Source organism: Perca fluviatilis, chromosome 23, assembly GCF_010015445.1.
Source record: "Perca fluviatilis chromosome 23, GENO_Pfluv_1.0, whole genome shotgun sequence".
In the NCBI taxonomy this organism is placed as follows: domain Eukaryota; kingdom Metazoa; phylum Chordata; class Actinopteri; order Perciformes; family Percidae; genus Perca; species Perca fluviatilis.
Genome location: NC_053134.1, coordinates 1,491,224 through 1,503,915, shown reverse-complemented (window position 1 = coordinate 1,503,915; position 12,692 = coordinate 1,491,224). Strand labels below are relative to the sequence as shown.

General features: G+C 40.1%; 1 protein-coding gene across 1 annotated transcript in view; it reads left to right on the top strand.

Annotated features, from left to right (window-relative positions):
• The window catches only part of eps8a (epidermal growth factor receptor pathway substrate 8a), a 67,405-nt gene extending 59,247 nt beyond the window's left edge, over positions 1–8,158 (top strand). Inside the window, 1 exon segment of the mRNA XM_039792404.1 lies at positions 7,971–8,158. Within this exon segment, the coding sequence (XP_039648338.1) occupies positions 7,971–8,081 (111 nt within the window). The 3' untranslated portion in view covers positions 8,082–8,158.
• The last annotated feature ends 4,534 nt before the right edge of the window (positions 8,159–12,692 follow it).

Here is a 12,692-nt window from a genome sequence, read left to right as displayed (position 1 = left end):
TTCATTTTAGAAGAATTAAGATGTTCTGACACACCGTACAGTGAGTCGGTTAAAAGATATTATTGGATTTTATTGATTAATGTTGGATGATGTCATCGACACCGAAACATCTGACATCATTTCGGCAACATGTTTTTCCTCGTTACTTCTGAGAAGTCGCTTTATTCCAAAAGGGTTTTTAAAGAAATTATATACAAAATGATCAGTTTCCAAAAAAGAAAAACCCTGGAGAAATGAATAATGATGAATGAAAAGTGTCTATATTTAGCTGTGATAATTAATTGTGTCAGTGTAATGTTACTTTATGTCAGCATGTCATTTCAGGGTCTTTAAAAAAAACTTTTCTGGGTTTAAGGGTAATTTTAGAAGAGTTTAGATGTTCTGACACACAGTACAGTGAGTCGGTTAATGGACGTTGTTGGATTTTTTTGGATAATGTTGGATGATGTTGAAGGACGTTAGCTGAGGAAATGGGTCTTGCAGATCAGAGCGCTTCCAGGCAGCTGATTGGTTCATCAGACAAACACGAGTAGCAAACAGGGACAAAATCAAAGAAACATGAAAAATCTTCACCCTCAGTGACTGATATATGACTTTCAATTTGTTATGTGGAGCTAAAAGTCTGTGTGCTTCTTTTTCTACCATTAAGAACACATTTACATTTAAAGTGATATTAAGAAAAGCAAAGTTATCTCCTTGTATGTTTTCTGAGTCTGGGAGCGTCTTTTAGCTCCCTATAATTCGATAGCATTCTCTCTAACTACTTAAGTAAGTAATTTCTTAAGTAATCGTCTTTAACGGAAGATTAGTTTTTTGCCAGGAAAACAAATAAATAAATGGAAAGTTGAGGAAAAATCTAAAATAAAATACTTGCTTATTAAAATAAAGAGGTGTAACCACAGTAAAGAGAACTTAATTTGACATTAATAATAAAATAGTAATATTATCACCAAGTTGTAATATTCCAAAGTCAGAATTTAATCATTAAAGCTATAATATTTCGAGAATTAAGTCATGACATTTCAAGAGAAGAAAGTTGTAATATTTTTGCATATAACTTGTCAATAACAGATATTTTCAGACAGATAGAATTCAAACCAGCCTCAATACCTAAATTATGAAAACTTTTAAGATATCACAATTATTGAATGAGGCTACAAATCATATCATTTGGACTTTTAACTTATCACACAGAGTCTGAAGTAGTAATCTGAGGGAATGCAGTAACTATATTGGATGCATTAGTTTGTAAATTGAGAGCAGAAATCATTTGAGGGAATGATGTATTAATAAATAAACCAACGGTGCGCCCTGTTGTTGAGACCTTTAGTGTCTTTATAATCAGATTAAGTTATCTTATTAAGTCTGGTTCCTGTCAGCGGCAGGGTGTTTGTGTCTGGAAGCTGCTGGTCTGTTGATAGTCTTTTCTGTCTTCAAGCTTTCTATCCCCCAACTCTGCCAAGGTCTGGTGTGTGGTGTCTATTTCCACCTGCAGGTTTTCTTCTGACCCTCCTTTGATCTTCTGAATCTGTAACCACATTCATTAAGGTATCGTGTTCACAAACGGGCGTTCACCGTTTCGTTCTGTTGGACAGATTTAAAGGAACAATGCCCGAAAATGTTTTTACAATGACTCTGTCAGATGTAAGACTCATCAATTTTGCTATTGATTAGCAGATTGTCTTCAGATCTGTTAACAAATACAGCTAGCGGTAATGAAGAAAAAGTAAAGAGATCAAAGCAGGACTCGAGTCATTAATCTGATAACTTCAGACTCACTTTGATTTTACCACCAATAATTCCTGACATTACTTGCCGGTCTTGACTCGGGACTTCACGTAGGACTTATCTGTCTCGTCTTGGGACTTGTTTATGACTTTCTGATCTCAACTTACTTGTTGGTCTTGACTTGGGACCTGGGACAATACTTACCTGTGATGACTTAGGACTTGCTGTTTTTGACTATATTGTCTGTTTAGATTTAGTCTTGTATGGACCTTTTTCACAGCAGACATGTTGACTTGTCATAGTAGGAAAAGCACAGCTGACATTGATAACCTTAACGATGGCTCAGTTCCATCAAGTGTCCCAGAAAGATATTTCAGTGAGTCAGCATGCACAATACCAGGACCTCTCCTAAGTGGAATGCAGCCATCAGTAATGGTTTAATACCAGGACCTCTCCTAAGTGGAATGCAGCCATCAGTAATGGTTTAATACAAGGGTCTCTCCTAAGTGGAATGCAGCCATCAGTAATGGTTTAATACCAGGACCTCTCCTAAGTGGAATGCAGCCATCAGTAATGGTTTAATACCAGGACCTCTCCTAAGTGGAATGCAGCCATCAGTAATGGTTTTGAATACACCTGTGCTGTTCCTACTATGACATGTCAACATGTCTGCTGTGAAAAAGGTCTATTGGAGTTGATGGTCTTCACTTGCGACTTTTCAGTCTTTACATGGAACTTGCTGATTTTGACTCAGGTATCCACTTGGGACTTGATGTTGACTTGACCTGACTTGGACTTGATGGTCTTGACTTGGGACTCCTGTTGGGACTTAACTGCATTCACTTGTGATTTGTTGGCCTTGACTTGGGTCCTGTGACATACTCATATTAATTTGGGACTTGTTGGTCTTGACGTAAGACTCCAGTTGGGACTGTATTTTCTGGACTCATTTGTTTGACTTGACTTGGGACTCTCTAGTCTGGACATGGAATATTCAAATAAAAATAAATACATAGTCTTGATTTGGGACTCCACTTGGGACTTACCTGTCTTGACTTGGGACTTGTTTTTGACTTGGACTTGACTGTCTTGATTTTGCCTTGATTTGAGACTCCAATTGGGACTTAACTGCCTTCACTTGTGATTTGTTGGTCTTGACTTGGGTCTGGGAATTGGACTTGGAACTTGCTGGTCTTGACTTAGGGCTTCACATAGGATTCATCCGTCTTGACTTGACTTGGGATTCCAGTTGGAACTTACTTGTCTTGACTTAGGACTTGTTGGTCTTGACTTTGAACTCCAGTTGGGACTTTCCTTATCATGACATGTTATTTGTTGGTCTTGACTTGAGACTTTGCTGTGTTGACTTGCCGGTATTGCCTCAGGACTTCATACTAGACCTAAAACAATGTCTTTGCCCCAACCTCTGACTCTGATTATCACCTGTTTTAATGAAAGACCAAATTAAAATCTGAAAATGACAAGTCATACTCTAGTATTCAGTCTTCTTCATCACCACAGAAGGTTTTTGTTTGACTTTTCATATTAATTAATTGCTTCGAAATAAATATTTCCTGAATCTGTCCGCCAGAACGAAGCTCCGAACGTTTCATGTTTAGCAGCATTTTAAGGTAGCGCCAGTATTTGTCTCCCTGCTGTGGCTGTACAGTTAATTCCTCCCTAAACTCCCTGAATGAATCAGCTCCAGAACGCTCCACTTCCTGTCAGTGGTGGAATGTAACTAACTACTTTTACTCCAGTACAGCACTAAGTCCAAATGTTGAGGTACTTGTACTTGAGTCTTTTCTTTTGATGCCACTTTCTACTTCTACTCCACTACATTTCAGAGAGAAATATTGTACTTTTTACTCCACTACATTCATCTGTTACAGCTTTAGTTACTAGTTACTTTAGTTACTAGTTACATGTAGTTTATAAAATCTGATGTTTGATTCTAAAGTAAACTAGTTAAAAATAAAAAAATAAAATATATTAAACAATATAACCGCTACAAGTCACGCTGAGATGATGAGACCATTAAACACACAACTGGTTGGATCCTTACATTACACAGATTGTGTGTGTGTGTGTTGTTTGTGTGTTGTGTGTGTGTGTGTGTGTGTGTGTGTGTGTGTGTGTGTGTGTGTGTGTGTGTGTGTGTGTGTGTGTGTGTGTGTGTGTGTGTGTGTGTGTGTGTGTGTGTGTTTCCACTTTCTAAAACGTGAGGATTCTTCTTTACTTGTAATACTTTAACTACATGTTCCTGATGATACTTCCAGACTTTTACTGAAGTAACATTTTCACTGCAGGACTTTAACTTGTAATAGAGTATTTTCACAGTGTGGTATTAGTACCTTTACTGCAGTAAAGTATCTGAATACTTCTTCCACCACTGCTTCCTGCTACCTGTTGACCCCTGACCCCTCCCCCCCCCCCCTCCCCTAGAGACCAGGATGTAGATCTTCCCTTGGCTGGAATGAGATCTTAACAGAAAACCTGTGTTCTGTGTGCTAGCTTAGCTTTGATTAGCAGGCAGCTAATCCTACAGATGTCACACTGAATGTTACCTTCTTTGTCGCACAAAGACGTCGACAAATGGGTCAAAACAATTTTTTCTTATTATTGATTCAAATGATGAATACCTAAGAATATTTTATAAATTAACTGTATTAACAATACATTTTAACAAAAACGTTTTTTTTTAACTTGTTCTACTCTAAGCAGTGTTTTTATATCACACTTTTATTTCTACATTTCTACTTTCATAAATGTTTTTTTTTCTGCATTTAAATATTTATTTAATTATTTCTACAAATGTTTAGAAATTCCAACATTAGTAAATGTAGATTTGTAGAAATTGAAGCAAGTGGCAATCATTATTTATTTCTGGTAATTTAAGCATTAATTTATGTACACTGTAAACCCAAATGCTCAAATTAATTAACTGGAATAAGTACTGTCAACTTACAGTTTGTTAAAGGACAAATCCGAAATGAACCTAGGGGTTAATAACATGTGTACCGAGGTCGACTGTTCTCTAGGACATGTTTTCATGCTAATCGAATGTGACCAGTTTTATCGCAAACCGCTAATTAGCTTATAACGCTAGCCTTCGGGGCATGTGTAAATTAAAAATACATCTCTATTTCTACACCACTAACAAGGCTCAAAATATCACCACACTTCCACGGTAGCATAACGAGGGTCCCTACATGTAAACCGAAGCATTGAGAACTTTCTAAGTGTACAGACAGTTTATTACAAAGATAGTTTATAAAGACAGTAACGTTCACGTATACAAGCAGGCGCCGTCTTGGGAAAACAGTCTCGACCAGTCGAACGATGAACGCCGTGCATATATTTTAATAAACAGATATAATTCATGCATTTCCATGTAATTACATTTCACAAAAGTAATTCCTATCGACCCATTGGGAAATCACGGACCGTGGGAGATTTCAAGTGACAGTTCAGCTCACGTTGCACGGCGTTCATCGTTCGACTGGTCGAGACTGTTTTCCCAAGACGGCGCCTGCTTGTATACGTGAACGTTACTGTCTTTTTAAACTATCTTTGTAATAAACTGTCTGTACACTTACAAAGTTCTCAATGCTTCGGTTTACATGTAGGGACCCTCATTATGCTACCGTGGAAGTGTGGTGATATTTTGAGCATTGTTAGTGGTGTAGAAATACAGATGTATTTTTACTTTACCCTCTGCCCCGACGACTAGCGTTATCCCAGAAAACGGTCAACTTGGTACATGTGTGTACGTGTTATTAACCCCTAGGTACATGTTGCACCGGATTTGTCCTTTTAAGAAATTCTACTTACTTAAATCGTATTATTGAGTTACGGTTAATTAAAACGATTGTGCAGGGCACTGCAGGGCATAGCAGGATGTTTCAGTCTCTAGTGAATGTCTTTATATTGTGGGTCACCACACAGACCCCCCCCAGAAATGTGCAAATCAGTTAAGTCCACAAGTGCGATAACAGGCCCAAAGTCCCAAAAGAAGTCAGTGCAGTGGGGGCCGGACCAGGTGGCCAAAGTCGCTGCACTTAACAGGTGTAGGGACACACTTATTTGGGTTTACAGTGTGTATATATATATATATATATATATATTGTATATATTTATTTTTTATTAATTAGTTTGAATACACAGTATGTGTTTGGGTTTTTATTTTATCTATGCATTTACTTTTTGAACATTTTAACAAATCTTTGTGCGACCGGTTTTAGGAAGTACTTAGAAGTACTTTGTTGTACCCAGCATGCTCCCTGGCTCGTACTGCAGATATTGTCACGCACATGCTCTTCTCAGCTCGCAGCGGCCCCCCCCCCCCCATGGCTTCCTGAGGTTGGTTCAGGCCTCTGGCTGAGTTTACATGGCGGTTAACTGCAGAATATCACCATCTAACCACAGCCTGCGCTCTGAGAGTGAGCCGTATTACAGAAACTTCTTAACCTGCAGATCCCATCTGAACTCTTTTGTTACCATGGTAATTTGGATTAGAACTTGATGTAGGAAATAAGTAGGGATGCACCGAATCCAGGATTGGGCTTCTGATAGGGCTGAATATTGGGCTTTTTGACTGGGTTCTGGTTTCTGCTGAAACATCTGAAAGAATACGAGTTGTGCACGAAGGAATCTCCAGACAGCAGCCAGAATGCAGCAACTTCAGGTACAGCAAAGGAAGGACAGTCCCTGTTTACTTCATTCATGTGTTTACTGGGTTCATGGACTGAGGATGGGAGGAGGAGTCAGCACAATCTCAACCAGGGGGTTCAGGACTCAGCCCAACCCCAAAAATCTGGATTCGGTGCATCCCTAGAAAGAAACAATGACAGATTAACAATCCCTAATGCATATTCCCACCAAGGTGAAATAAAATATCTGCGTCACGCCGTTCGAGTGAGTTTGATCGCGGGATCATGTTTGGATCATTTGTGTTTCATCGCGTTTCTCGCTCTACTGGCGTACCTGCCGGTGTACATCTGTAGGCTCTAACGTTTCTTCCAGTAATCAATTTGGCCGAAATAAGCACTATTACTGCTTTGTACCCAGATAGGTCAGAAAATCAGAGTTTGATTAGTCTCTATCTACGACGCCGGATGTGCGTCTCCTTCCTCTCTCTGTGTTGGGGTTCTAACCTCCGGTGGATTCATGAGGACTGTGGTTAACCCTTGCGTTGTCCTTATATCAGGGATTCTTTCCACCAAACGGCCTAAAAAATAACATGGATGCATGGACGTACGTTGTATTGAACCCATCCTCTGATGTTAACTATTAGTCAAAATAACACATAATTTCTGCATTTTTTTTAAACTGAAAAATTCGGTATAATGTCATATGAATTAGGTTAATTGAACAGGAATATAAAAAGCCTTGAAATAAGTGACAAAAATGTTTAAAAACAGCGTCAAAAGCATCGAAAAAAGCAACCTAAACGTTGTAAAGAGCACCACAAATTAAACTTTGATCCAGAAGGACAACAAGTCCATGATTGATGGGAAGACAACACAAGGTTCAACTGCTCCTCAGATCTCTGCAGGGTAAATCCAGACAGCTAGCTAGACTATCTGTCCAATCTGAGGTTTCTGTTGCACGACTAAAACTACTTTTGAACGTCCACATGTTCCACCAGAACCAGTTCCTTCCTGAGACTATTTAGCAGAGGCACCGTGGCTCCATCCGGAGCTTAGCCCCGCCCACGACGATTGTGATTGGTTTAAAGAAATGCCAATAAACCAGAGCACCAGTTGTTCTCCCATCCAGGAATGCTGTGAGGACTAGACAGACCTTCCTCCACAGCGCTGTGGTGGAAGGTCTGGCGATGTGAGACTAAGAATCCCCTAACCTGAGATAAGATAGGATTCCTAAAGCTAGTCACGGTTTCTGTAATACCAAATTGGAAGAAAGAAATGGATGTTTCTGTAATACGGCCCCAGAAGATTTTCTCTCTTATTTGCTGATGAAATCTTCAGATTTCCAGTAGAAACGCTTCAGCAGCAGCGAGACTCCAGAACTGGAAGATTTCCATTTTTTTTTTTTTTTTTTTATATTTTGTGATTCACGTCTAACCAGCTTGTTTGTCTTTGTCTCTACTCTGTTTCCTCCCCATGCCCTCACTTCTCTGGACCCTCTGTCTCTCTGTCTGTCTGTCTCTCTGTCTCTCTCTCTGTCTGTCTGTCTGTCTGTCTGTCTCTCCGTCTGTCTCTGTGTCTTTGTGTCTCCAGAAGAGTTCAGGCTCTGAGCTCCAGGAGATCATGAGGAGGCGGCAGGAGAAACTGGCGGCCAACACCTGGGACTCAGGGGTGGAGTCTTTTGACGAAGGCAGCACCCACTGATCTCCAAACAGCTTCCTCCCTCCCTCCTTCCCTCCCTCCCTCCCTCCCTCCCTCCCTCCCTCCCTCCCTCCCTCCCTCCCTCCCTCCTTCCCTCCCTCCCTTCCTGCTTCCACTCCATTTTTTTATTCTTTTCAAACTGCAGCCTGCTGTTTTGTCGCACTCTTGATCCTCAGGAGGCCGCGTCCGACCACGCACAGTTTATGGAGATCATGCGGCGAAGGCAGGAACTCTTCAGCTCGTCTCCATAGAAAACATATTTCAAACAACAGCGACCAGCCAGCTGACTGACTGACTGACTGACTGACTGACTATTGGACCAATTATTGAAAACCCAGAGAGAATATTCTGCCACGTTTGCCTGGAGTTCGTGCGGACACTTGTTGGGACTGTGGAGGAGTTTTTGTGGCTGCTCCGTAGCAAAGCGAAGCCTCTCAGTGTTTAATGTTTGGAGAACGGCTGCTAGTTCCTCAGCTATCGGTTTGTGTCTCTTGTGGATCGTTACGTTAAAGTCCGAGATCATCGAACAACAACACCCTTGCGTGGACCGTACCATCTTAACCTCGCAGCGCACGTCTCTTCTCTCCATCTCGTTCTCTGGGATTTGAAGCTGCATTCAAGTGCAGTCGGATACGTTGACATCTAGAAACGATCTGACGGAAAACAGTAACTGTGAAGTATAAAATCTACATGGGGAGGAGGGGAGGGTGTTTAAGAACACAATGTTGGCGTAGAAAATGTGATTTGTGCAGAAAAAAGGCACAAATTGTTGCATAAAAATTCACCAGAATGCAGAAAATGAAGTGTTTGAAGCTTCAAATTTTCTGGCAGGGGACCCCATACATACATATCTCAATTTCTATGAGTGTTGTCTAACATGTCTTCATCCTGAGAGAACGACATACTTTAACAGTGGAATAAGTATACCTGATAAAACCTCAAAAGAACATTTCATAATATCTCGTGCAAATAATATACAAAGTATAACTTGTGTGCAAGTTAGGTTAGATACAGTGGTGTAGTCTAGTGGGTATTCTGTACTGTGTATATTGGCCAGAATCTGCATTTGGGGGAGGGAGGGGGCCATATTATAGTGGGGAGGGGGGTCAGGGTGTCCTCCCCCAGGGAAGTTTTGAGCAACAACGACTTCATTTCCTGCATTTTGATACACGTTAACGCACCAATTTAAGGTGGAAATCCCTTTATTTAGCCGATGTGAAGAAGAAAAACACAGATGACAATTCAAATTATATCAAAACTATAATGGAAAGTATGTGGTTACGTGTCTTTGGGCATTTTTAAATGGTTATATGGAAATCCTGGAGGTTTCTTAGTGGGTATACTGGTTATACCTGCATATCCCGTAGACTACACCGCTGGTTAGATAGTATTTTGTGCACACAAGAAATAACCGATCGTATCTCCAGCTAACAAGATTTTTCAGGACTTTGTGTCGAGGATTTGTCGGTAGGCCTGTCACGATAATACTGTGACAGGCCTACGGGTTGATCATCGAACATCCAAAGATTGATCTTTCAGAAAGCAGATGTTTAACTGCGGGACTTGAATATGAAGACGATAAACGAGAGACACAAACAGGTTTGTAGTTCTGATGGTATGTGTACAGAAAACAGAAGTGAATGTTTGAATATAGAGTTTAGCAAACATGAATAGACTGATGAATATAACTGTACATTTCAGATTGTTTTGGCCAAGAGAATTGTGATATTCATAGTGTATGATCTTTTTTCCAAAGCTTAAATTAAATAACTTAATATAATAGATGATAGAAAAAGCAACAGAAGTGAAGATGCTTTTCTTGAAATGCACAATAACTTTCTAATAACTGTCTCTGTGATTTAGAGTTAATGACGGGATCACAGACAGAGACGATGTTGTTTAGATTTGGCAAATCTGCATTTTGCACAATAAATAATAAAAATGTCAATGTTTCTGTGCAGAGAGCGAGTGAAGAATCAAAGCTGAAATGATTCAGAATCGGTTAATTTATCGGCTGTAAAAATCTGTCTTCTGACTTTTTATTTTGTTTCCGTTAAGACGTCGTCCAAACACCGAAATGAAAATGAATGTATTCTGCCGACTCAGCGATGCTCCGAACTTAAAGGTGTTTTCTTCAGGCTCCGCCTCCAGCAACAGGTAGCATCATGTGTCCCGTGTGCGAAATTACGAATCCCACTATGGCCACGCCAAGACCCGCCCTACGAAGCAGCTCGATTGGTTGGAGTTAGGCATTTGACCTCGAGTGGTTAAGGTTAGGATAGCCGATTGGTCAGGGGACAGGACCTGAACCAATGGGGTTACGTTACCTTGCGTTCTCATGGACGCCTTGGCCAATAAATGCTATTGAACGGAAATCAGAACTGGGGTGATGAAGTCAGAGATTTTAAATGTTGGGGCAAGCAAATATCTGTTAAGATGTGCATAATTCCTACAAAACATTCCGAAACACTTGTAACGTTTTGAATCTGCAGAAAGTTTTGAACATTACAGCAGATTAGTTAATTAATAATTAGAATATTTACATGTATAAAGACATTTGCTTGCAAAAAACGCACAAATTGTTGCCGAAATATTCGCCAGAATGCAGGAAATGAAGCATTTGATGCTCCCGGCGGTTGTAATTTGTCCCCCCCCCCCTAATGTAGCAAACGTTGTCGCTAGATAGGTGAAGTTCTACGTGTGCATCTTATATTTACGTTCATAAAAGTGCTCGTTTTGCGGCTGACAGGCTCAGATTATTATTCTAAGTGTCAACATTATGGAAAGGATTTCTAAGGAGTCAGCAGCAACAACAGAACTTGTAGTGACTCTAACTGCTGCTGAACATCAGTCCTGTAGAGTTACAGTACAGCCCGGTTTACGGCTGCTGGTTACAGCGTTCTCACTCAACACTGGACCAATGTCAAAGACTGTTGTTCCCATCAGTCATTTAGACACAAAAACCCATTGGAAAATAGGGTCCAGGTTGGAAAAAGTGTCATTGAAGTTAGCTTAATGCTAATAAAGAAAGATTCAAATGTATATGTACAGAGAACAAGCTGTATATATTGTACAGTTCTTATACAGATATCTACAGATAGAAAAACTTATATTGATAAAACAAAAGGAAGTTGTAAACCGTAAAACTATCAGCGCGGGAAGAATACGAGAAGAACAGTGAAGTGACATGTGCAGGTAGAGTCTTTGGGACATTGCAGCAGCCAAAATAAATGTAATGTTTGTTAAAGTAGAAAGAAATTAGAAATAATTAAGAAATCAAATAGCAGAGGGGAGTGAGTCCCAAATGTAATGTATAAAATGTACAATGTAAGGCTCTGAAATGTTAGAATAAAACATCAGTAAGTAAATAATATTTCTACACAAACTAATAACACGACTGTTTTGATCAGTTTGTAGCAGCAGCTCGTCCTCTACTTAAGGTTATATAAAATATAAATATGCTTTCATAAGCTGTACAGAAATCAGCCAATACATTCTTTACTCACTGTGGCATTGATTGATTGTATTGATTTGGTTTTCCACTCATGCATTTAAAGGTGCACTATGAGTTCCTGCATGGTTTCAGCGGGATTTAATTTTTGTCTCAAATGGTAGGCATCTCTCCTTGATCCGCTAGCTACCTGGTCCCTGAACACACCATGAAAAAGCCCGGTCTCAGGAGACAACGCAGGGGTAGTAAACGTCAAACAAATGCTAGGGGCACAGGCTGTGCACCAAAATACAACAAACCACACTCCAGCCAATCACTGACAAGATGGTTGAGGGAGGAAGTGGGGGTTAGTGACAGTTAGTCATGACAGTTACAGAAACATAGGAGGGAGGGGCAGGCTTGCTCTGTTGAAATGAAATTTACTTGGAACGTCAACAGAAGTGGCGTCATGTAGGAACTCATGGTGCGCCTTTAAGTTTCTCGATCGAGTGTAAAGAATGTAAACTGTGGAAAACTGAATGTTTGTGTGAAGTGTAGCTCAACACTGTTATCCCACTAATGACGATTAAAGCTCAGTAGTAGTTGTTGCTGACGACAGAGTAACGTTTGTGTATTTAGGGAACGGTCTTCGTTACCCAAACAGCTCTAGAAGCCAATCGGAAAGAAGTTGTTAGCGGGAATTATCTACAAACATGTATTTGTATGTGTATAGCTTTCATGGTGCCTTTTCTATATAAATCTGCTCATTCTGCAATAAAACATTCATAAAAATCATGTCATGTCATCGCTGAGTTTGTTTTTCGTCCTGCGTGGCCTTGACGTCTATAGGAAGTGTTCCTGAGGACAAACCAAGTTTTACGTGGCTTGATTTTGAACAGCAACACTTTTTGATACGGACTGAAACTGCCGAGCACTGAAAACTTGTCTCTGAAAGTCTGGTAAGGTTCATCGTTTTCTTTACTTAATCTTTGATAAAGTTATCCATACTTTACATGCTTGGTAAGGGACGGGTATTCAGTTGGTTGCAGTCTGCAACCTTACCGCTTACTGTGTGGGGTCAGCCCTATATGTTCCCACATTTCTAAGATTTATTTTAAGATTAGGCCCTATGTTCCCACATTTCTAAGATTTTTCTTAAAATTAGGCTCTATGTTCCCACATTT